General features: G+C 35.9%; 1 protein-coding gene across 1 annotated transcript in view; it reads left to right on the top strand.

Annotated features, from left to right (window-relative positions):
- TBCA (tubulin folding cofactor A) overlaps positions 1-25,617 on the top strand; it is a 79,940-nt gene that overhangs the window by 44,516 nt on the left and 9,807 nt on the right. Inside the window, exon 2 of the mRNA XM_047778161.1 lies at positions 21,919-22,024. Coding sequence (XP_047634117.1) covers positions 21,919-22,024 — 106 coding nt within the window. The remainder of the gene's footprint in view (positions 1-21,918; positions 22,025-25,617) is intronic.

Raw genomic sequence — 25,617 nt, 5'->3', positions numbered from 1 at the left:
TGCTGTTGAAAATCTGATCTATGTATACAAAGAAGATCTAGATTTATTTTTATAAATTGAGAAAACAAATTATACCTAATGTGAAAATGAAATTATTGGCCTTTTAAATCATACGTGCAACTATTTTAACAATGGAAAATTTAAACTGCTGTTTAAAATGTTTGGAAACATCAAAAAGGTTTAAAAACATTTATGAACTCTTGGAATAATATGGGCACTTATATTCTCCCTCATACCTAATAGACTCTTTATAATCGTAAGTAGTATTGTCTAGTTTTGAGTTTAATATGTCTTCAGATTTTTAAGATATACAAAATCTATTATTATAGTGTCTTTAGAGTATTACCGTATTACCATAGCATGTGAAATAAATGAGTGGTTTAAGTTGCATAGGCCATAGTCATTAAAGGAGCTTGGCAGTGCCCAGAGAATAAAATTTCATATAGTGTAGACTACATGTATTTTTTTTTTAAGGCCAGTCTCAGTTTTCCTTTTCAAAGAATTATAGTTAGAAAGAAAATGTTTAATAGGTTAAATCAAAAGATTGGGAAGTTAAAAGTTCATTTTCTTCAAGTATTGAACCTAAATCTTTAGTCTATTTTATCATAATAAAGAATGCCACCCTACCTCCGCACCCACATACGATTATGTTATTTTGGAAATTTAAATTAGTGGTTATATTTTCTGTTGAAACTATCTTACTTTAAAATTACCTTTTAAAAAAATTTATGTTCCGTTGTAGAATTTGTCCTAAAAACCATTGCGTATTAGCATTCAGATACCATATCTAAGTTGGAAAAAAAAACTTATATGAGGAAAAATTTATTAAGTTTTTCAAAAATTGTCAGCTGTAATAATGTTACTATATAATTTTTCAAGCTAAATATTCTGCTTGATAATATTATGATATGGCCAGTTACTTTTTACTAAAATGTAAATTCAGTCATAAGTAAATTAAAATTTAAAAAGTGATAGGATAGTTATAAAGTCCATTATTATTTGTTTAATATTAATATACTAACATACTAGTACTACTAGTATTATATACTAGTAATAACTACTAGTATTAATTGAGCTACTGTTGCTCCATTGACATTTTAAAAATTAATTATATCATTTAAATTGATAATACTACTTTTTAAACTTCTATAGGCTGGCAGTTTTCAGTAGAATATTTTTGTATTTACTATAGGGTAAAGATACACTTCAGAAATTAAAAATAGAAATTTAACAAATACTGTAGCCAGAATTTTGAGTATTACCTGTCTCTCATTTTGGATTCCATGTTGATATTCTATGGAATATGGTTAGCTAGGTCTTAATAGGTAAGGTAAGTTTAAAGAGTGTTCTGCTTAAATTAATTTGAGAAGGGCTAAGTTTAAGGTGTTTTCTTGCTGGAAGAGTACTCAGAAGTGTTCACCATGTGAATCTTTTAAGAGGAGAATAGAGGATGCACTATTTCCCAAGCTTTATCTTTTCATTGAAACCGCTTTTTTTTTTTTCTTTTTTTTTCCCCTTCTTCTTCACTGTATTAGCATCTCTTGGAACAGTATTCCTTTTTCTAATGTGAAAAAAAATTTTTTTTGCCACATTTGAAAAATAGTGGGAGTTCCTGTCATGGCTCAGTGGTAATGAACCCGACTAGTATCTATGAGGGCATGGGTTCGACCCCCAGCCTCGCTCAGTGGGTTAAGGATCCACCGTTGCTATGAGCTGTGTGTGGTGTAGGTCGCAGACGTGGCTTAGATCCAGCGTTGCTGTGGCTGTGGCATAGGCTGGCAGCTACAGCTCGGATTAGACACCTAGCTTGGGAACTTGCATATGACATGTGAGTACAGTCCTAAAGAGACCAAAAAAAAAAAAAAAGAAAGAAAGAAAGAAAAATGGCAGTTTGGTTATATTTACATGGTCAGCTAAATGATAGTTTTTCCCACCTTCATATAAACAAGTTTGAGCCCACTCTCTTGTATTTTTTAACCCAAATGCTATAATTATTACTTGGGTTCCTTAGGTTGACCAGAGAAAAGAATGTGGTATAGATATATGTAATCATGGTCATCTGTCCACAAAATCAGGATCCTGAACAATTCTATCAAATAACTAACTCATCTGCAATAATCCAGGAAGACTATGTAGAACAATTTGCAGAAAGTTGTGACATTCTTAAAAGGCCATAAAATAGATTATTCATATATTCTTCTTTTTTTGTGAGATAAAGTTAGGGGCTTTTCGTGTTTTACATGCTAACGCATATTCATGGACAAGAGCTAAAGGTGGTATGCCTCCAGTTATGAAGATACAACATTTGTAGAGTGTGTACTGACAAATTCAGAAAGGCAGGCTGTCAAAATGACTACTCTTAAGAAATGAAGAATAAAGGACGGAGTATTAGAGATTATACAAACTTTTAAAGAACGGCATACTATAATATGATACAGAGAGGAAAGATTTGGAGAGAAATTGGGAATCTCTAAAGTAATGTTATAATAAGAAAAGTTTACTGTATTGAATTTTCAGACCAGATTTTCTAGCTATTAAAATTGTGGTCAAATATAGCTCTATATCAAGTACCTTTACCAAATATCATTTTAAATGTAATATTTAGGCAGTGAAAGACTTAGAAATTTGGCTTACTTTTTTAAAAAATGTGGTAAAGTACAAAATAAATACAACATTGAAAGTATACTTTTAACGTACACCAGATCACTATGTATATACCTTTATATAGGAATACACTATGAAAATTATTTTTAACTCTTGGATTTTTTCTGAATAGAGATTTAACAGTTAATGATTATTTTGTCATTTTTCTGTACAAAAGACTTAAAACCTCAGTATTAGTAATACAAAAGTAGAAGAAATCTTCATACATGTTTTCTTCTTGAACCATTGTAACCTAGTTAACAAATCTTAGTAGAACAAATTGAATAAACATGTTACATATCAAAGTACTTTTGTATAAGGAAAATAATTGCAAATTTGGCTCCCAAATTTTCAAATAAGTAGTTCCAAGAAGAATCTGAGCTACTGAATCACCAAGAATAATTACTGTAGTAAAATATCATTAAATTGGGCTTATTTTACAATATGATGAAATTCAGGTATCTTAACTGATGTTAGCTTTTATTATCTAAGAAGTGACAGTCATCAGTCAGCTAGTTATTTACACATCAAATGATATTTTCTTTGCCCATTTTAGTTATGATAACCTACATTAGTTTGGAAAAACTGTATAGTCTATCATCTTTCTGATTGCTTTAGGCAAACAACTTTCACAGAGTAGAGTGATGGTGTTGGATATCCGCTTGCTAATATCCTAGTTTGTCAGGGTCCTTCTTCAGATGCTGCCTTAAATCCCTTTGGATCTGAGTTGCTTAAGACAATTTTAGAAATAAATTATCAGTAATAATAGTACAGATACTGTTCATCCAGTGCAGTACTATGTGCCTACCATGTTTTAGGTTCTCTATGTCTTTCAGTGAATCTAAGATTTAATTGGCAAGGTTTGGTTTTTGTTTTTAGTAACTTCATCACCCTTTTGGCTCATAGCTTGCAGAAAGCTTAGCTCTTTTTTCTTGAACTACTCACAAGCCAGGGTTTTTTTTTTTTTTGGTCCTTTTTTGGCTGCACCCACAGTGTATGGAAGTTCCACAGCCAGGAATTGAATCTGAGCCTAAACTGCGACCTATGCCCTACCCTGTAGCAATGTCAGATCCTCAGCCCAGTGTGCCATAGTGGGAACTCCAAACCCAGCTTATTTTATCCAGTACTTGTGTGATTCTTATGTTGATAGCTCAAATTGGGGAAAAGGGTATTATTTTAGGTTGGGATGATAATGAGTTCAGTTTTCAACCTGCTTCAGTAAGTTGCTGGTGGGATGTCTAAATAAAGATGTTATGAAGAGAGTTATGGGTGTGGACAGAAGATAAAAAGTCAAGTGTACAGTGAGATTTGTGATTTTTTAGGTAATAATTAAAATTGTCAGAGTGTTTTTGTATGGAGATGAAACAGCTGTGGGAAGTACTATTGCTTTCTCATTCAAACCCAAGCTGAAGCTAGTCACAATAGTGTCTTAATAGCCCTTTTATAAGTACACTCTTTTCAGTCACACTGACATTTCAAAATCTTTAAAGGACAGTTTAGAGGATTAGCGAAATAATTAGTTTTAAATTTGTGGTTTTGAATTATTAATTCCTAAGACTTATTAATTTATTAAAACCCAAGATTCACAATATTGCGCGAAGAATAGTGATACTGATTTTGCCTTTGGCGTTTACAAAATGTCTTATTTATTAAAAGTAATATTTAGTATATATTTTACTTGAGCAGTGACTATAACTTGAACCATTTCCAATTTAATGGGCTAATTAATGGAAACTGGGAGATGATATGGTAACCATCAAATTAAACATTTAACTTTTCATTTAAGACTCACCAGGAATTGATAATTTGTTGCTTCCTGTGATAGGAACTGAGCCCCTGAAGGCAGGGAGCGTAGGTGGTGAGTTGCCTTTTCAGTTTGTACTCCTTTGTGTGATTCAAGTTTTGAACCATTGAATGATTTTACATTTGGAACAAATTTAAATTTTGAAATTCATTTACTTTATTCATGTATTTTATTTTATTTTATTTTATTTTATTTTGTCTTTTTACCTTTTCTAGGGCCCCTCCCGAGGCATCTGGAGGTTCCCAGGCTAGGGGTCTAATCAGAGCCATAGCCACTGGCCTACACCAGAGCCACAGCAACTGGGGATCCAGGCTGCATCTACGACCTACACCACAGCTCACGGCAACACCGGATCCTTAACCCACTGAGCAAGGCCAGGGATTGAACCCACAACCTCATGGTTCCTAGTTGGATTCGTTAACCACTGCGCCAAGATGGGAATTCCAAAATTCATTTACTTTAAATATGAGATAGTATGATGTGTTTGAAAGTATTGACTCTTGAAGTTAGAAGTTATAATTTCAAATCCTAATTTCACTATTTCCTGGCCAGCTGGCTTTAAGTGAATCATTTCACCTCTTTGAATTCCAGTTTCCTATTTGAAAATGGGGATGGAATAGCTTCCCTAATTACGACTCGTTGTAATTGGAAGTTCATTCAGTAAACATATTTGTGAGGCATACACTGACGTGCTAATAGGGGACACATTTACAGTCCTTAGGACATCTACTTTCAAGTATAAAAGTAGATAAAATAATAACTTATATTTAACTTATAATTTCTGTGATGAAGATAAATATGCTATGAAAATTCGTAGGAAGGATCCACAGTGGTAGCTTGGAGAGTGGTAGTGTTGGGGGCTTGAGTGGTCTTTCTGGAAGATTCAGACATTGAGTTAAGTTTTGAAGGATGGATTGACAGTGAGTGCTGGGGAGAGGATGAGAGAGAGAGAAGGCATTCCACTCAGAATAAGCAACATCTCCATCCCCATCTCATTTTGTGTGTGTGTGTGTGTTGCACATTTATTTTGTTAAGACAGATGCTATAGCAAGTTCTTCCTTAATTTTGCCAACCACCTCCCCAAGTCTTGACTATGATTATTACTTGAAATATGGAAATAATGGAAAATCTGACTTGGGACTTTATAGTGACCACAAAAGAATTAGTAAAGAATGACTAAAATTCACTGAATTTTAACTGTATACATTTTACTATATAATAATAAATATATATATATATTTCCAAAAAATTTTTTTTGTCTTTTTAGGGCCGCACACATGGCATATAGAGGTTCTCAGGCCAGGGGTTTAATCGGAGCTGTAGCTGCCAGCCTACGCCACAGCCATAGCAATACCAGATCCGAGCTGCATCTGCGACCTACCCCACAGCTTACGGCAGCACCAGATTCTTAACCCACTGAGCAAAGCCAGGGATCGTACCTGCAACCTCATGGTTCCTAGTTGGATTTGTTTCCCCTGTGCCATGATGGTAACTCCAATAAATATATAATATATAGTAAACATATAGTATGTTAGTATATAATGTACTTTATACTGTATGCATTTTACTATATAAGTACTAAATTATTGGATTCTGATGTCAACCTCCAATTCTTCCTCACTAAGGAACTAGTGAGAATTCTTAATTAAGGCACCTAAGCAGTTAGCCTCTAATTTCCAGTTCACTTGGAGTTTCCTAAATGAGTAGGTTTTTTTTTTTTTTTTCCTTGCGTCTTTCTTGGTATTTTTGTCCCCACATACTTGTATAGAGACATTATTTCTTCTCTATGTCTGGGGTCTCACTACTGAACCCTTCATGTTCAAAAGCCTAAAATTCACTCTACAGTCTTTCATTCTGAATTTTATAAGCTTCTTTCTCCTAGTATGTTTAGCAAGAAAGCTTGTACCTGCTTTACTTTTTAATTCAAATAGCTTCTTTCCCTAATCTTAAGTACTGTCATCATCTTTGCTGGGGAAGATACTAATTTCTAAGTAGATGTACTTTCCCTGGTGCCATATTGTTTCCTTTATAGCGCCATTAAACATCTTACCCCCATAATAGATTATATATGTTAATATTTAACAACTTAATACTCTCCTGTAAGTTACAGATTAGGGGCATTAATACGTTACTATTTGCTATTTAACAACCAGTATCCTGTAAGTTACAGAAGTAATTTGTAAATCAGATATACAATATGGATAGAAGACAGAATTATTTACTATGGATATTAGCCTTCAGTAAACACCAAGATTATTAAAAACAAATTTTTAAAATTTTATAGCGGTTAATTTATTTTTTTGGTTGTCCTTGTGGCATGCGGAAATTCCTAGGCCAGTGATCAAACCTGTACCACCATAGTAACCAGAGTCATAGCAGTGACAATGGTGGACCCTAAACCTGCTGAGCCACAAGGGAATTTCTACACCGGTTAAATTTAAATGTGAAATAGACTTTTGCAGAAATCCTTATGAAATATTTCTTAATAACAGTAGACAAAATAAGATTGGGTATTATATAGGTAATTTCTTCTTTGTATATATTTGTATGTGGGAAGAAAAAAGATGAAGTATCTCAATTTCTGAGTGGTTTATCAGTCTAGAACAAATTAGTCCAAATTAAGAGAGCAAATTTCCATACATTATCAGAACAGTCTTCTGTTGCTGATGACTCTTAATACTTCAGATTCTTTTAGGTTCAAAGAAAATAGAAAATTGAACTAAAAGTGGTTTAATCTATGGAGTTGCTATTGTGGCTCAGTGGTAACGACCCAAATGCAGGTTGGATCCCTGGCCTTGCTGAGTGGCTTAAGGATCCAGCATTGCTCTGAGCTGTGGTGTAGGTCCCAGACACTGCATGTGCGAGGCTGGCAGCTCCAATTCAACCCCTAGCCTGGGAACTTCCATAAGCCGCTAGTGTGGCCCTAAAAAGAAAAAAAAAAAAAATAGGCTTAATCTATAAGAATGTTTATTACCTTGTACAATAGGAAATCTGGAGGTAGGATGCTTTCAGAGTTGGTTAATTCAGTGGTTTAATATCATCATCAAAGATTCAAGTTCTCCAGCATCCCAGAGTGACCTGTCCTTGTAGGCTGAATCTCCTCATGATCCCAAAGTGGCAGGTGTCACACACAGGTGACAGTGTTCAGTGGAGAAAAGAAAATTTTATCTGCTTATATCACCTTTAGGAAGAATGACAAACTTCTCAAAAGCCCCCAGCAAAATATACTTTAAAAATGCAAATTGTGGAGTTCTTGTGGCTCAGCGGTTGACGAACCCAGCTAGCATCCATGAGGATGCGGGTTAAGTTCCTGGCCTCTCTCAGTGGGTTAAGGATCTGGCATTGCCATGAGCTATAGTGTAGGTCGCAGATGCGGCTTGGATCCCGCATTGCTGTGGCTATGGTGTAGGCTGGCAGCTGTAGCTCCGATTAGACCCCTAACCTGGGAACCTCCATATGCCACGGACAAAAAAAATGCAAATTAAATATTTCAAGTAAGTGGAGAAAGACATATTTTATATTTTGCTCATAGGTCTGTGATAAAAGTTGACAGTGAATAAATATATATCATTTTAAATATGGTGTGTATATATAGGATTACATTTCTTTCTTATTGGATCCTTTACTGCCCAAAGGATAGTATTCCTATAAATACAGGATAAATTAATTTTTTTTTCATTAGTTGCTTCATATTACAACCACAACGAAGTTGGGGGGATGGGAAAGTGTGGGATCTGGAGCGGACCCACAGTTTCCAATTGTCTTTCTTTGTATTGGGAGCTAAAACACATAAATGACTTCAACCTTCTTACTCATTCTTCTTAAAGATGTGTATGTAAGATTTCACACTAAGATTCTCATTTAGACTGATTATTTTCTAGATCTACAGCACAGGGTTTTTTTAAATAATTTTTTTCTAAATTATTTTTTCTGGCCACACTCACAACATATGGAAGTTCCCAGGCTGGGGGTTGAATCAGAGCTGCAGCTGCTGGCCTACACCATAGGCACAGCAACTTGGGATCATCTGAGTTTATATGCGACCTACACCACAGCTCATGGCAATACCGGATCCTTAACCCACTGACTGAGGTCAGTGATTGAACCTGCATCCTCATGGATACTATTTTGGTTTCTTAACCTGCTGAGCCATAACAGGAATTCCCAGGTTTTTTTTGTTTTTGTTTTTGTTTTTTAATCCTAACTCATGTATCCTGTTCTCAAAGAGGCCTTCCCTGACCATCCTGTTTTAAATTGTGAATCCCCTGTATTACCAATCCTTCACTACCTTTTCTGCTATAGCACTTTTCACAGTCTAACATGCTATATATTTTGCTTGTTTTTTGTGTTTATTTCTCCCACTAAAAATGCTGTAGGGCAGAGATATTTGTAGTTTTGTTCACTGGTATATCCTTGGTACATAAAATCATGCCTGGCACATAGCAACCCTTCAGTAAATAATTGCTGAAGAGTGAATTTTTGCCTCACTATTACAGTTTTAAAAAGGTTTTAAATCATTTTCTCTCAGAACTTTAAAGATACTTCTCCATCGTTTTGTGGTATTTGGTGTCATTAATGTGAAATATAAAATTTTTATAGGTAACCTATTCTTTTTTTGAATGCTTTAGTTTTTTTTTTTTTTTTTTTTTATTTCTCAGCATATTACAGAGATGTGAAGTTTTTTCACTGATTCTGGTTGGCACTTAGGAAGCCGTTTCAATTAAGATTATTGGTTTTTTCCAGCTCTGGAAAAATTTGTTCCTTTTTTTTTTTTTTTTTGAGGTATAGTTAATTTACAATATTGTGTTAGAATCAGGTGTACAGCAAAGTGATTTTAAAAGAATTGCTTTTTAAATTCTTTTCTATTATAGCTTATTACAAGATGTTAAATATAGTTCCCTGTGCTATACAGTAAATCCTTGCTGTTTATATATGGTAGGGTATATCTGTTAATCCCGTATTCCTAATTTATCCCTCCACTCAAGGGAAAATTTGTTACTTTAAAAAAAAACCTTTTCCTGCTCTTTTTCTGTATTACTATTTATAACTCCTATTAGTTATGAAGTTTATCTTCTTTTCCCTTGATATTCATTTTCCTTATTTTTCTCTTTTTAATTTTACATCTCTTTAATGTAAGCTTTACATTTACGTATTTGAACAGTAAAATCTGGCATGGCTATTTTCTTACACTAAGATGAAATGCCACATAGTAGGCTAAAATAGGATAGATTGATTTAGTATTTGTATTTTGTTTATTACTACAAATAATGAATGATTAAGGTGGCTTATTATATCAAAAGGAAATATTTGTCATTAAATGATCACTAGCTTATTGGAAAAGGACTTGGTTTAATTTCTCCTCAGGCACTTTATATTTTAAATACCATGTAATAAGAAAATATTAAACATCTCTAAAATTTGTAAGTAGAGATGTTTATCACAATATTATTTATATGGGAATGACCTGGATATCTAATAGCATAATGCTTTAATAAGCTATCATACTGGTACTGTGAAATGTTTTGCAACCATTAACAGCTATATTTTCAAAAAATGTTTAATAATATTGGAAATGATACCCTATCCCAATTTTTAATTTACACACACACATACACAATGGACCCTTTAACAACATGGATTTGAACTGCATGGGTCCACTGATACATGAAGTTTTTTCAGTAAATATGTACTACAGTACTAGTTTTGATCCATGGTTAGTTGAATCCTAGGATGTGGAACCAGATACAAAGGGTTGACTGTAAAGATATACATGAATTTTCAACTCTAAAGATGATTGGCACCTCTAAGCTCTGGGTTGTTCAAGGGTCAACTTTGTGTCTCTGTGTTTGTGTATAATATAAAGTTTCACACATGTTTAAGGAAAAATACTATTGAAAATGTATTTAAAATGTTAATACAAGTTTCATAATCCTTTATATGAAACCTTTGAGCCCATACGTATTTCTGAATTCTAAATTTTTTAGATGTTAGAACAATAATATATGCATATATGTAATCACATCTAGAGAAGTCTTCTGTAATCAAACACATTCATATTTCTTCAGTGAATTGTGATTGTTCACATTAAAGTAAGAGACAAAGTCTATAAATAGTTTCATGTCAGCTGAGGTCACATTTTGCTGCAAAATGAGTTTATGCCAAACTTAAACAATTTAAAAGTTCCTAATTTTTAAAATGTTTTTGGAATTTTAAAATTATGTCTATTCGAATCCAGTCATCTGTTGATGGACATTTGGGTTGTTTCCATGTCCTGGCTATTGTGAATAGTGCTGCAATGAACATGCGGGTGCATGTGTCTCTTTTAAGTAGAGTTTTGTCTGGATAGATGCCCACGAGTGGGATTGCGGGGTCATATGGAAGTTCTATGTGTAGATTTCTAAGGTATCTCCAAACTGTTCTCCATAGTGGCTGTACCAGTTTACATTCCCACCAACAGTGCAGGAGGGTTCCCTTTTCTCCACAACCCCTCCAGCACTTGCTATTTGTGAACTTATTAATGATGGCCATTCTGACTGGTGTGAGGTGGTATCTCATGGTTGTTTTGATTTGCATTTCTCTTATAATCATCGATGTTGAGCATTTTCTCATGTGTTTGCTGGCCATCTGTATATATTCCTTGGAGAACAGTCTATTCAGTCTTTTGCCCATTTTTCCATTGATTGATTGGCTTTTTTGCTGTTGGGTTGTATAAATTGCTTATATATTCTAGAGATTAAGCACTTGTCGGTTGCATCATTTGAAACTATTTTCTCGCATTCTGTAAGTTGTCTTTTTGTTTTCTTTGCTGTGCAAAAGCATTTCAGTTTGATGAGGTCCCATGGGTTTATTTTTGCTCTAATTTCGATTGCTTTGGGAGACTGACCTGAGAAAATATTCATGATGTTGATGTCAGAGATCATCATCAAAGATTCATGATGTTTTGCCTATGTTTTCTTCTAGGAGTTTGATGGTGTCCTGTCTTATATTTAAGTCTTTCAGCCATTTGGAATTTATTTTTGTGCATGGTATAAGGGTGTGTTCTAGTTTCATTGCTTTGCATGCAGCTGTCCAGGTTTCCCAGCAATTCTTGCTGAATAGACTTTCTTTTTCCCATTTGATGTTCTTGCCTCCCTTGTCAAAGATTAATTGACCATAGGTGTCAGGGTTTATTTCCGGGTTCTCTATTCTGTTCCAGTGGTCTGGAAGATGTAGTATATATACACAATGGAATACTACTCAGCCATAAAAAAGAATGACATAATGCCATTTGCAGCAACATGGATGGAACTAGAGAATCTCATACTGAGTGAAATGAGCCAGAAAGACAAAGACAAATACCATATGATATCACTTATAACTGGAATCTAATATCCAGCACAAAGGAACATCTCCTCAGAAAAGAAAATCATGGACTTGGAGAAGAGACTTGTGGCTGCCTGATGGGAGAGGGAGGGAGTGGGAGGGATCGGGAGCTTGGGCTTATCAGACACAACTTAGAATAGATTTACAAGGAGATCCTGCTGAGTAGCATTGAGAACTTTGTCTAGATACTCATGTTGCAACAGAACAAAGGGTGGGGGAAAAAAATGTATACATGTAAGGATAACTTGATCCCCTTGCTGTACAGTGGGGGGAAAAAAAAACCCAACTCAGATCCTGAATGAAATTGTAAAGAGACTTAGTAATCTGTTTTTTACAGAGATGAAAACTGAATTGAAATATAAATGTTCATGACAAAAAATGTGTTCAACATTAAACAGGAAATAGGAAAAAAATAAAATAAAATTATGTCTATTTGGGGTTAGTAGTAGTTAATTTGGGAAGTAAGATTATGAATGATGTTTAAAGCTTTGTTCTTTAGGAGTTCCTATCGTGGCTCAGCACTAATGAACCTGACTAATAATCCCTGAGGATGCAGGTTCCTTCCCTGGCCTCTCTCAGTGGGTTAAGGATCCAGCATTGCCATGAGCTGTGGTGTAGGTCGAAGACACAGCTCAGATCCCGTGTCTCTGTGGCTGTGGTATAGACAGTTCCCTTAGCCTGAGAACTTCTATATGCTATGGGTGCAGCCCTAAAAAGACCAAAAAAAAAATTTATTCTTTATAATTTTTCAAATATTCCTATAATTATAGGAGCATATGCAGAAAAATATTTTATTAACCAAATTTGAAAACTGACTATATATAATTAAGTTTTCTTATTAAATCCTAGCCTTCCCTAGAGAAAGGGGGAAGAGTCAGATTCACCAGAAGCTTTTCATTCGTTGATTTAGCAAATATGTATCCAGTAACTATGCTGTTTTAATGAACATAGATAACCTTATAAGTTATCAGTGAAATTAATACTTCAAGCATAATATATACCATTTCATGCTCTTCTTATTGTTAGAAATTTAGTAATTATGACAATTCCATTTGTTCACCAGGATGCCAAGGAGAAGTAGGAAATTTTATACGCTGAAGGTTGGGTATTAATTGATACAGCCATTTTGGAAAGCAATTTGATAGTATCCATTAAAGTTGAAGTTATTTATATACTCTGTAAAACCTCTTCCATTTCATGTGACTTGTCATCAGTATATTGAAAGTAGAACTTTTTCAATTTCTCTTACATCTTACAAGCATTTTATTTATTGTAATTTTATCTGCTGGCATTACTGGGTTTTCACTGTGATTTTTTTTTCTCTTTTGGTGGGGGCAGTACATTTGCTCTTCAGTAACATGTTTACTGAGCATTTTCATAATACGACTTTTTTTTTTTTTTGGTCTTTTGTCCTTTTAGGGCTGCACATACGGCACATGGAGGTTCCCAGGCTAGGAGTCTAAGCAGAGCTGTAGCCGCCACCCTATGCCACAGCCACAGCAATGCCAGATCTGAGCTGTGTCTTCAACCTACATCACAACTTACAGCAACACCGGATCCTTACCCCACTGGGCGAGGCCAGGGATCAAACCTGGAACCTCATGGGTCAGATTCATTTCCACTGTGCCATGATGGGAACTCCAGAATACGACTTTTTTAAAAAAACAAAAACTAGTTTTGCTTGTTTTGATATTCTAATAGTATCTTGAAATATTCAGCACTTTTACTTGTGAAGTGCAACATGTAGTTAAGTGTCTCTTCAGTTTTGCTGGGGTGATTGCTGCTGTTGTGTATGCACAAGCACAATGGAATAAGGTAACTAGGATTACCAACCAGACTTGTCAGTGGGTCTAGGCACAGAATTTATATCTTTAACTGCATCAGAGACAAAATGGGTGAGTAGAAGCCCTCAAGGTCACCTCCTCTCACGGAAACACCAAAATTACAACTAACTGCTCTACAACCACCAAAAAAATAGAATAGAAGCTACCAAAAAAGATATCCAACACCCGAAGACAAATAAGCCACATGGAGATGATAGGAGGGGCACTTTCATGATATAAGCAATCCCATACCCACCAGGCAGGCAACCCAGAGACTGGAAAATAACATATCATAGAAGCTCTCCCAAAGGATTCAGAGGTCTGAACCCCATGTAAGGTTCCTCATCCTGGGGGGTCTGGCATTGGGAGGAGCCCCTAGAGAGTTTGGCATTGAAGGCCAGCAGGGCTTGAGTGCAGAAGCTCCATAGATCTTGAGGAAACAGATTCCACTCCTGTAGGGTGCACACAGGGTTTCATGTGCACTGGGTCCCAGGGCAAAGCAAGGACTCCATAAGAATATGGGTCAGACCTACCTGCAGGTCTTGGAGGGTCTCCTGGGAAAGCAGGGGAAGCCTTGGCCCACTGTGGGGACAGGACATTGGAGGAGGAGGTCCCAGGGACTAATTATTGGTGTGAGCTCTTCTGGAGACTGCCATGTTTGGAAGATAGCTGGCTCTATCCATCAGTGCTGAAAAGCCCCAGGCAAAACAATAAGCAGGGTTGGAACACAGCCCAGCTATGAGCAAATAGTCTGTCTAAATTCCTACCAGGCATATAGCCAGCTCTAATACACCCAGAGGCAAGATTCACCCACCAGAGGGACAAGACCCAGCTCCACCTACCAGTAGGCAGCCACCAGTCCCTCACATCAGTAAGCCTTCCACAAGCCTTTGTATCAGCTTTAGCCACAAGGGGCCAGACACCAGAAACGAGAGGCTGCAAGTACCCTATAGCTTGTTAAAAAAGAGACTACGCAAGAAGCTGTGCAAAAAAACAGAAATTTGAGCCAGATGAATAAGGCAAAAATCCCAGAAGAACAACTAAGTGGAGATAAGTAACCTACATGAAAGAGACTTTAGATAATGACAATAAAGATACCCAGGATCTTAGAAAAAAAACTGGAGGCAAAGATTGATAAATTACAAGAAGTGTTTAACAAATATAATATTGAAAGATTAACACAAGCCAAGCAGACATGAACAACACAGTTATATATATATATATATATATATATATATATTTTTTTTTTTTCACTAGAAGGAATCAACAGCAGAATGCATGAGGCAGAATTAACAAGGTGGAAGACAGACTGATGGATACCACTGACACATAACAGAACAAAGGAAAAAGAATGAAAAGAAACAAGAACAGTGTAAGAGAACTGTGAGGCAATTTTAAACTCACCAACATTAGGATTATAGGGGTGCAGAAGGAGAGGAGAGAAAGGGCCTGAGATAATATTTAAAGAGATAATAGCCAAAAAATTCCCTCATGTGAGAAAGTAATCACTCACTGATATCCAGAAAGCACAACAAATACAATATAGAAAAAACCCAAAAAGAAACACCCCAAGACATATTAATAAAACTGAACAAAACTAAAGACAAAAAATTGCAAGAGCTAGGGGAAAGCAGCAGATAACATAAGAGAACCCCAGTAAGGTTATCAGCTGATTTTTTTTTTAGCAGAAACTCTGCAAGCCAGAAGGGAGTGGCATGGCATACTTAAAGTGATGAAAGAACAAAAACTTACAACCAAAAATACCGTATTCAGCAAGACTGTCATTCAGATTTGAAGGAGAAATCAACAGCTTTACAGACAAGCCAAAGCTAAGATATTCAGTAGCTGTACAACAAATGCTAAAGAAACTTCTCTTGGTGGGAAAGAAAAGGCCACAACTAGGAAATTATAAATAATAAGGCTTAACAGTAACGGCAAACATAATAAAGGTAGGAAATCATCCACACACAAATATGACATCAAAACCAGCTATCGTGAGAAGAGAGTACAAATGCGGGATACTAGAGATGCATTTGCAATTAAGAGGCCAGCAACTTAAAACAATCTTGTGTATATATAGACTCCTATATCAATACCTTATGCTAACTGCAAACCAAAAATGTACAATAGATACACAAATCAGAAAAAGCAATCCAGACATAACACTAAAGATAGTCATCAAAACACAAGAGAAGAAAACAGGGAAGAAAAGAAGACCAACAAAAACTCGAAACAGTTAGCAAAATGGCAATAAGGACATGTATATTAATAGTTACCTTAAATGTAAATGAACTAAATGCTCCAGCCAAAAGACATAGACTGGCTGAACGGATACAAAACAAGACCCATGTATATATATACTATGTACAAGAGACCCATGACAGCTCTAGGGACACATAGAAACTGAGAGAGTATGGAAGAAGGTACTCCAGGAGTTCCTGTTGTGGCTCAGAGGGTTAGGAACCTGACATAGTGTCTGTAAGGATGTGGGTTCAATCCCTGACCTCCCTCAGTGGGTTAAGGATCCACTGTGGCTGCAAGCTGCAGCATAGGTCACAGATCCATTGTCGCTGTGGCATAGGCCAGCAGCTGCAGCTCCAGTTCAACCCCTGGCCTGGGAGCTTTCATTTGCCTCACATGTGGCTGTAAAAAGAAGAAGAAGAAAAAAAGATTCACTTCACTATTACAGTTAAACACACCTTAAAAAAATAATAATAATAAGATATTTTATACAAATGGAAATCAAAAGATAGCTAAAACAGCAATAGTCATCAAATAGAGTTTAAAATGAAGATGGTTACAAGAGACAACATTACATAATAATCAAAGAATCAATCCAAGAAGAAGATATAATAGTTGTAAATACATAAACCAATATAGGAGCACCTCAGTATATACAGCTATTTGTAACAGCTGTAAAGGGAGAAAGCAGTAACACAGTTATAGTGGAGGACTTTAAAACCCCACTTACAGCAGTGGGCCAATCATCCAGACAGAAAATCAACAAGGAAACACAGGCCTTAAATGATGCCTTAGACCAGAGGAACTTAATAGATATTTATAGAACATTCCATCCAAAAGCATCAGAATATATATTCTCAAGTGCACAAGGAACATTCTCTAGGATAGATCACATTCTGGGCCACAAATCAAGCCTCAGTAAATTTAAAAAAACTGAAGTCATATCGGGCATCTTTTCTGACTGCAATGTGGTAAGACTAGAAATCAATAACAAGAAAAAAATTTGCAAAAAAAAAATACAAACGTGGACTAAACAATATGCTATGAAATAACCAATGGGTCACTGAAGAAATCAAAGAGGAAATCAAAAAATAGCTAGAGACAAATGACAGGACACACTGATCCAAGAACCTGTGGGAAGCAGCAAAAGTAGTTCTAAGGAAAGTTTATGGCAGTACAAACCTAGCTCAGGGAACAAGCAAACTCTCAAACAACCTAACCTGACACCAAAAGCAACTTGAAAAAAGATCAAAGAAAAAGTTAGTAGAAGGAAAGAATTCATGAAGATCAGAGCAGAAATAAATAGGAAGTAAACAGTAGAAAAATCAGTGAAACTAAAAGCTGGTTCTTTGAAAAGATAAAACAAAATTGAAAAACCAGACTCATTGAGTAAAAAAGGAAGAGGGCTCAAATCAGTGAACTTAGAAATGAGGAGTTCCTGCTATGGCACAGTGGGTTGATGATCTGACTCGTCTCTGTGGAGACATTGGCCTGACAGAGTGGGTTAAAGATCCAGTGTTGCTGCACCTGTGGCTTTGATTGTAGCTCTGACTGGAATTTGCTTCCTGGACCAGGAAACTTCTGTATGCCTTAGGTGTGGCAGGGGGAAAAAAATAAATGGAAAAGAAGTTACAGTGGACATCACAGAAGTACAAAGGATCATAAAGAGACTACTACAGGCAGATATGTGCCAATAAAATAGACAACCTAGAAAAAATGGACAAATTCTTAGAAAGGTACAATCTTCCAAGACAGATCTCAGAAGAAGTCTAAGTTGAACGGACCAATCATAAGTACTGAAATTGAAACTGTGATTTAAAAACTTCCAACAAACAGAGGTCCAGAATCTGAGCCATGTCTGCGACCTACACCACAGCTCACGGCAATACCAGATCCTTGACCCACTGAGCGAGGCCAGGGATCAAACCCGCAATCCCATGGTTCCTAGTCAGATTCATTTCCGCTGCACCACAACAGGAACTCCGGGAGAACAGTGTTTAAAGAATTACAACTCTTAGGTGTCTTTTGGTATCTTTCTAATTGAATTTCATTTTATTCTAAAAAATTTAGAAAATACAGCTAAAGGAATAAATAGCAGACTTTAAAATCATTCAGAATTGTGACATTCAGAGATAATTACTAGCATCTAATTTTTTTTGGTAAAAATTATACGTGGAAAAAACCCTTGAAATTTATTGAGAGGCATAAAATGAAAGCCTTTTTACCTCCCAGCTGACTATCTTTGTCCACATCATTAGAGCTTTTCTCCTCAAGTAACCCAAATAGTAATTTCTCATGTGTTCTTTGTTATTTGTTGCTTTTGTATCCTTTGTTGTTTGTTCCTATTCATGGCAACATAAAAATTACACCTATTTTGTACTTTGTTTATTTCACTGAGATATTTCAGTATGAGTTTGAAGGTTACATAATATCCTATTGTAAATACTGTTAACATTTTGTTATATATCCTTCCATCTATGTCACTAGCACAAGATCATGAGGAACAGGATGAGCCTTGCTTCACAACTCAAAATTCAAATCTGAAACATTCTAGTATTTTAATATTTAGTATGTGGTTTGGTGATTTAAACACAGGCTTAAGGAGTTCCCATCTTGGCGCAGCGAAAACGAATCCGACTAGGAACCATAAGGTTGCAGGTTCAATCCCTGGCCTCTCTCAGTGGGTTAAGGATCCGGCATTGCCATGAGCTGTGGTGTAGGTCACAAATATGGCTCAGATCTGGTGTTGCTGTTGCTCTGGTGTAGGCCAGCGGCAACAGCTCTGATTAGACCCCTAACCTGGGAACCTCCATATGCTGTGGGTGTGGCCCTAAAAAGACAAAAGACTAAATAAATAAATAAATAAAATCTGACTTAAAAGTCTCCCAAAAGACAAAAAAAAAAAAAAAGGAGTTCCCGTCATGGCGCAGTGGTTAACGAATCCGACTAGGAACCATGAGGTTGCGGGTTCGGTCCCTGCCCTTGCTCAGTGGATTAATGATCCGGCATTGCCGTGAGCTGTGGTGTAGGTTGCAGACGCAGCTCGGATCCCGCGTTGCTGTGGCTCTGGCGTAGGCCGGTGGCTACAGCTCCGATTAGACCCCTAGCCTGGGAACCTCCATATGCCGTGGGAGCCGCCCAAGAAATAGCAACAACAACAACAACAACAACAAAAAGACAAAAGACAAAAAAAAAAGTCTCCCAGGTAGTATGACAAAAGATTTCTCAGCTTTATGAACTTATTTTAAGTCTTATTAGAATATGAAAATTAAATCATATATTGAAATACACTTAAAAATATTTTTTGCAAATAATTAGATAAAAGCCATGCTCAAATATGATTTTTAAATTCTATCTCAGTAACATAGGTCTTGAAGTAAGTCAGAAAGCCAGATGGAGGAAGCTGCTTTTAATAGGTGTGGCACTGTGAAAGTTTTTTTCCTGTGCTCCTTAGATAATGTGAATGTAGGAATATTGTTTTCTTGAACTACACTTATCTTTTACATTAAAACTTTGATTAACCAGAATTAGGGGAGATTGCACTATTTTTGGTTAATCGAATTTTGGTTGTATGAGAGATAATCAGCAGAGCTTCTTATTGCTCTGTTCCTTTTTGTTGAAAATCTTCCTGACCTCTCTCTATCAACATCTTTTTTTGCTTTGTTTCCACTACTTGTCTGTTAGACACCCATGTCTAAATTATCTATCCCAGGCCCTCACAAGGAAGGTCAGACATGAAATTAAGCATAGTGAATACTTGTTAAGCAATTTTGTTGTTGAAAATAATTTGATCTTTGTTTTGAATTTGGTATGCACTATACTGGTTTGTTTGTTTTTTTTTCCAGGTAAGCTGAACTTTTACTGTTATGTTGTTTCAGATACATATATAAAAGTTCAGACAACATATATCAAAAAAAAGCAAGACAGGGAGGTCCCATTGTGGCTCAGTGGAAACGAATCCAACTAGGAACCATGAGGTTGCAGGTTCAATCCCTGGCCTCGCTCAGTGGGTTAATGATCTGGCATTGCCGTGAGCTGTGGTGTAGGTCACAGACACAGCTCAGATCTGGCATTGCCATGGCTGTGGTGTAGGCTGACAGCAACAGCTCTGATTCGACCCCTAGCCTGGGAACCTCCATGTGCCACGGGTGTGGCCCTCAAAAAGACAGGGAAAAAAAAAACAAAAAACAAAAAAACAAGACAGTAGAAGCACCAAAAACCCCGAGTGGCCAACTATCTTAAGAAAGAAGAACAAAGCTGGAGGTATTGCCTTCCCCTACTTGCAAAGTAATCAAAACAATGTGGTACTGGCCCTAAAAACAGACACATAGATCAATGAAACATAATATAGAGTCCAGAAATAACCCCACACTCATATGGTAAATTAATCTATAACAAAGGAGATAAGAATATACATTGGGGAAAAAACAGTTTCTTCAGTAAATAATGTTGGGATAACGGGACAGCTACATGCAAAGGAATGAAATTGGACCACTTTCTTACACCATGTAGAAAAATAAACTCAAAGCGGATTAGAGATTTAAATGCAAAACCTGAAATCATAAAACTCTTAGAAGAAAGCATAGGCAGTAACCTCTTTGACATTGGTCTTAGCCGTATTTTCTTTTTTTTCTTTTTGGATATGTCTCATCAGAGTAGGGGGAAAAAGGCAAGAATAAGCAAATGGGACATCAAACCAAAAAGCTTTTGTGCAGTGAAAGAAACTACCAATAAAATAAAAATGTAGCCTACTGAATGAAAGAAGTATTTTTAAACAATATATCCAATAAGAAGTTGATACCCAAACTATATGAAGGTCACATACAACTCAATATAAAAAAAAAAACCTGATTAAAAAATGGGCAGAGGACCTAAATAAACATTTTTCAAAGATGACATATAGATGGCCAACAGGCACATGAAAAGATGCTCAACATCACTTATCATCAGAGAAATGCAAATAAAAAACCACAATGAGAAATCACCTCACACCTGCCAGGATGGCTGTTACCAGAAGGCAACAAATAATAAGGATGTAGAGAAAGGAAATCCTCCTGCACTGTTGGTGGGAATGTAAATTGGTGCAGACACTATGGAAAACTGTATGGAGGTTCTTCAAAAAACTAAAAATAGAACTACCATATGTTAAATATGATCCAGCAGTTCCACTTTAGGGTATTCAAAGAAAATGAGAATTCTAATTTGAAAAAAATTTGTATGTTTATATATATATATGATAAAGATGACATGGTGTGTGTGTATGTGTGTCAGACACACACAACGGAATATTATCATTTAAGAAAGAAAGAAACAAAGAAACCTTGCCATATGCAGCAACATGGATGGACCTGGAAGGTGTTAATACTAATTGAAAAAGTGAAATAAGCCAGAGAAAATACCAAATGACATCACTTGTATGTGGAATCTAAAAAACAAAACAGAAGCAGATGCATAGATACAGAGAACAAACTGGTGGTTGCCAGAGGAAAGAGGATTGGGGAGACATGAAATAGGTGAAGAGGATTAAGAGATACAAACACCAGCTATAAAATAAATTAAGTAATAGGGAATATAAGGAATATAGTCATTGATAACTGTAACAACTTTGTATGGTGACAGATTGGTCTTATTGCGATCATTTAATAATCTATAAAAATATCAAATCACTATATTATACCCCTGAAACAGATGTAATATTGTTAATTATAACTCAGTTTTAAGTAAATTAATGAAGCACGATAGAAATGTTAATATATAATTTGAGTGTTTTTTTACATTATAAATACAGTTATTATAATGGAATGTGTTTTTAATTATAAATTTAAGAATTCCATGCTTTGATAGATTGACTTGCTTTAGGCAGGTGTAAAACTTAAGGGCATAGTATCATACTCACATCTCTGGCTAAAGTATTTTTCTTCCCTTCTCTTCTCCATCTAGTACATATGCTTTTTAAAATATGCTTTGTATTTACATAGTTTCTTTGTTTCTTGTAGTCTGTTGCTGGAAAGTTAATTCTCTTAAACATTTTTGGTTTATTTATAGATTGGTTAAAGAAAAAGTGATGTATGAAAAAGAAGCAAAACAACAAGAAGAAAAGATTGAAAAAATGAAAGCCGAAGATGGTGAGAATTATGCTATTAAAAAGCAGGTAAAATTATATCTTAAATAATAACAACTAATGTTTACAGATTACCATATTAACAATATATTAGCCCTCTGAGAAGGTCCTACTAAAGGTCCTACTAAAGCTCCTATTAAGTACTCCATTTAAAAATAAGGAAACTTGGAGTTCCCTGGTGACCTTGCGGGTTAAGGATCTGGCGCTATTGCTGTTGTGGTGTGGGTTCAGTCCCTGGCCCTGGAACTTCTACATGGCACAGGCATGGCCAAAAAAATAAAATAAATAAAAATAAGGAAGCTGAGACACAGGTTAAATAACTTTCCCATAGTCACACAGCTGCTAAGTGGCATACCCAGAATTTGAACATAGCCATTTTGGCTCTTAGAATTTGTACTCTTAACCATTAAGCAATACTACCTCTCCAGTTTTAAGTATTAAATATAAAAATGGCCTAATCTTATGTTAAATGTATTTGTATATTTAAATTTAAATTTTCCCAAAACTGATATAAAGGCCTCAAAAATTACTTACACACACAGAGTACATTCCAGTGGCTACTTCTGATAATCCTATGACAAATTTCAGTCTCTTTAGCATTGCATACAAGACTCTTCTTGATTTTGGTACCTACTTATCATTCCAACTTCATCTCTTGCTAGTCCTTATCTGGACCTCATAGGTTCTGCCTTTTGGTGTCCTGAACAAGCCCTTTCTCTTTTGCTTCTGAGGTACTGCTTATGTCTGAGAGGTTCTTCCTATCCCTCCTACCTACCCTCTCCTTATTAATTCTTACTCATTCTTTAAACCTCCCCTATGCTCCATCCCAACACTGAGTTTGGTATCCCTCTTCTGTGATTTTATAACAGCTTATTTATTCCCATCGTAGCATTTATTGTATATTTATTTTTGTTGACATTTGTTTCATAATTCCTTGAGAAAATAGAGGCTGTCAAGGGAACTAATATTCCCACCAAAAAAATCTATCAGCCTACCTACCTCTGTACCCATACTACCTAGCTACCTTCCTGTTAAAGTGGATTATGCACCCTAGCCTTTGTTACAACTATCAGTGGCTTGCTATCACTTCTTTGTCCATAACTTACATAACCTCAACAGCATTTTTCCTCCCCAGTCGTGGGAGGAAAAAAATTTACATATGAAATGTAACTTTTTGATTCATAATAATTGTGATGTTAAATTCTTTTTAAATATATCCATAAATATTTATGTCACTTTTTTACCTCTCTCACTTTAATGTCCTCTTTTTGTTTTTCCACATCTAGTGAGAAACATTTTAACTAGTGTATCACTTATTTCATCCAGGCCCTGGGACCCCATCAGGCTTGTTTTCCCAGTTGTGTAGCTAGTGACCTTATTTAACTTTTTATTTGGCCCTGTTCTTTTCATCACCAATAATGTATTTTGAAATAGCCCTATTGCTAGAATGAGTTGTAAGTTACATGGAATGGGGAATGTGTTTCCTTTCTCTTTTTTTTGTCTTTTTTTTTTTTTTTTTTTAGGGCTGCACCCACGGCATATAGAGGTTCCCAGGCCAGGGGTCGAATTGGAGCTGTAGCTGCTGGCATACACCACAGGCACAGCAATGCCAGATCTGAGCTGTGTCTATGACCTACACCACAGTTCACAGCAACGCCAGATCCTTAACCCACTGAGCAAGGCCAAGGATTGAACCTACATTCTCATGGGTACTAATCAGATCATTTCTGCTGAGCCATGACAGGAACTCCTGTGTTTCCTTTCTAAATAAAATTCTACAAAGTCAGATTATCACAGAATCTGTCTTATTTTATTTGTATTTTTATATTGACCATCTTTCAATAAAATCACTACTTGATAGGTGATTAATTCTTTATGGAATCCTGTGTTCTAATTGTTATTTAAAAGTAATAGCCACTTAATGGTTATATCGTTGACTACATATGCAGATATAGCAGGGAAAAGTTTTTGTTCAAAAGCCCTCTACACTCAGCCATTTAAAAATTCTTTTTTCTGAAGTTCCCATAGTGGCTCAGCAGTAATGAGCTTGACTAGTATACATGAGGATGCGGATTCGATCCCTGGCCTCACTGAGTGAGTTAAGGATCCATTGTTGCCATGAGCTGTGGTGTAGGTCACAGACTCCACTTAGATCCCATGTTGCTCTGGCTGTGGTGTAGGCCAGCAGCCGTAGCTCCAGTTCGACCCCTAGCCAGGGAACTTCCATGTGCCACAGGTGCGGCCCCAAAAAGCTAAAAAAATAAAAATTAAAAATTAAATAAAAAATAATAAAAATTCTTTTGTCCCAGTGGTCATAGTTTATGATCTCCTAGATTCATAGTCAGCCTCATACTTAAATTCAGGAATACCGTCCTGTATCTAATTATAGAATAATAAATTTTTCTGTTTTCTGCTATTCTCAACTTACAGTGTATGAAGTTGTTAGCTGCAATTTTGTTTCAGAGTCTCATAAAACCTTGTCTTTACTTTAGCCCAGCCTACATGCGTTTCTAAATTTCTTTTCCCAGCTTAGCTATACTGTGGCTAGCCATTGGTTTTTTTTTTATCATATACAAGGAGAGTTGCACTGCCAGAAGCACTGTTCTGTTCCTAATTGCCCACCAATTTAAGGTCAGTAATTGTTTCTTGACATTTGCCGATGCCCCTCATAACAAATGTCAAGGAAGCCAACTGCCAGATTTTGTGGGTTCTCTACTCTTCTCCCTGTATTTCTTCCTCTTGTGAGCTAAATGCCATTCCCTGTCACTTTCACTACCTTGGCTCTTCTCTCACTCACTTCCGTTTGTCTATGCCTTTCCCAGATCTTTTGAACTAGCCCCATTTTGTAACACACATGTATGTTGCTATCTCTTAATCCCTGGCAAACTTCTTACCTGAAACTGATTGCCAAACTATTCTTTCCTGAACTAGGCTGAATTTGCCTTTTAAAAAAATAAATAGCAAGGCAGAAGTTTCAGGACCCTAAGTGGCCAAAATACCAGTGAAAGAATTATTCTGCTGTCCTTCCTTTTCTGGCTAAACAGTATAACACAGCATTCAAATATTGACTAAATATTGATTTTAACTTTCTGCTTACAATAATCCTTTTTTCCTCCAACTTCCTCATCCCCCAATTAGGGATGTATACAAAGGATTTTGCCCTCAACCACTGAAGGTATTCTTTTTTTTTTTTTTTTTTTTAAGCTGCTCTGGAGCAGAAATGATTGGTAATAATAACAAACATACCTCTGTTGTTTTACCTAAGGTAACTTATCTCTTATTTTCTAGAAGTAGTATTTCATGACAAACTGGTACAATTTTTAACCAAAATTTCTCACAAAAACTTTGCAGTTATTACATATAATTGCAATATTGTGAAATCTGTCTTTTGAGAAAGTTGCACACACACTTTTTTGTGATTTACTTGAAACATGTGTTAACATTCACAGTTTGATATTCTTTTTCCTAAAACTAAAGGGGAAATTTTTTATTATGGAAAATAGTAAGAGGTTTCAGTCCACAAAGAAGAATTTGACCAAGGGTCTCTCACATGGCTGATTCTGCAAGAAACATCTGATTTTTTAATATCAGTAATTAAATTATTTTTGTCTCTTGATACATAT

Source organism: Phacochoerus africanus, chromosome 4 (assembly GCF_016906955.1).
Source record: "Phacochoerus africanus isolate WHEZ1 chromosome 4, ROS_Pafr_v1, whole genome shotgun sequence".
Taxonomy (NCBI): domain Eukaryota; kingdom Metazoa; phylum Chordata; class Mammalia; order Artiodactyla; family Suidae; genus Phacochoerus; species Phacochoerus africanus.
Note: the sequence above shows the minus strand (reverse complement) of the source record. Positions and strands in the feature narration are given on the sequence as shown.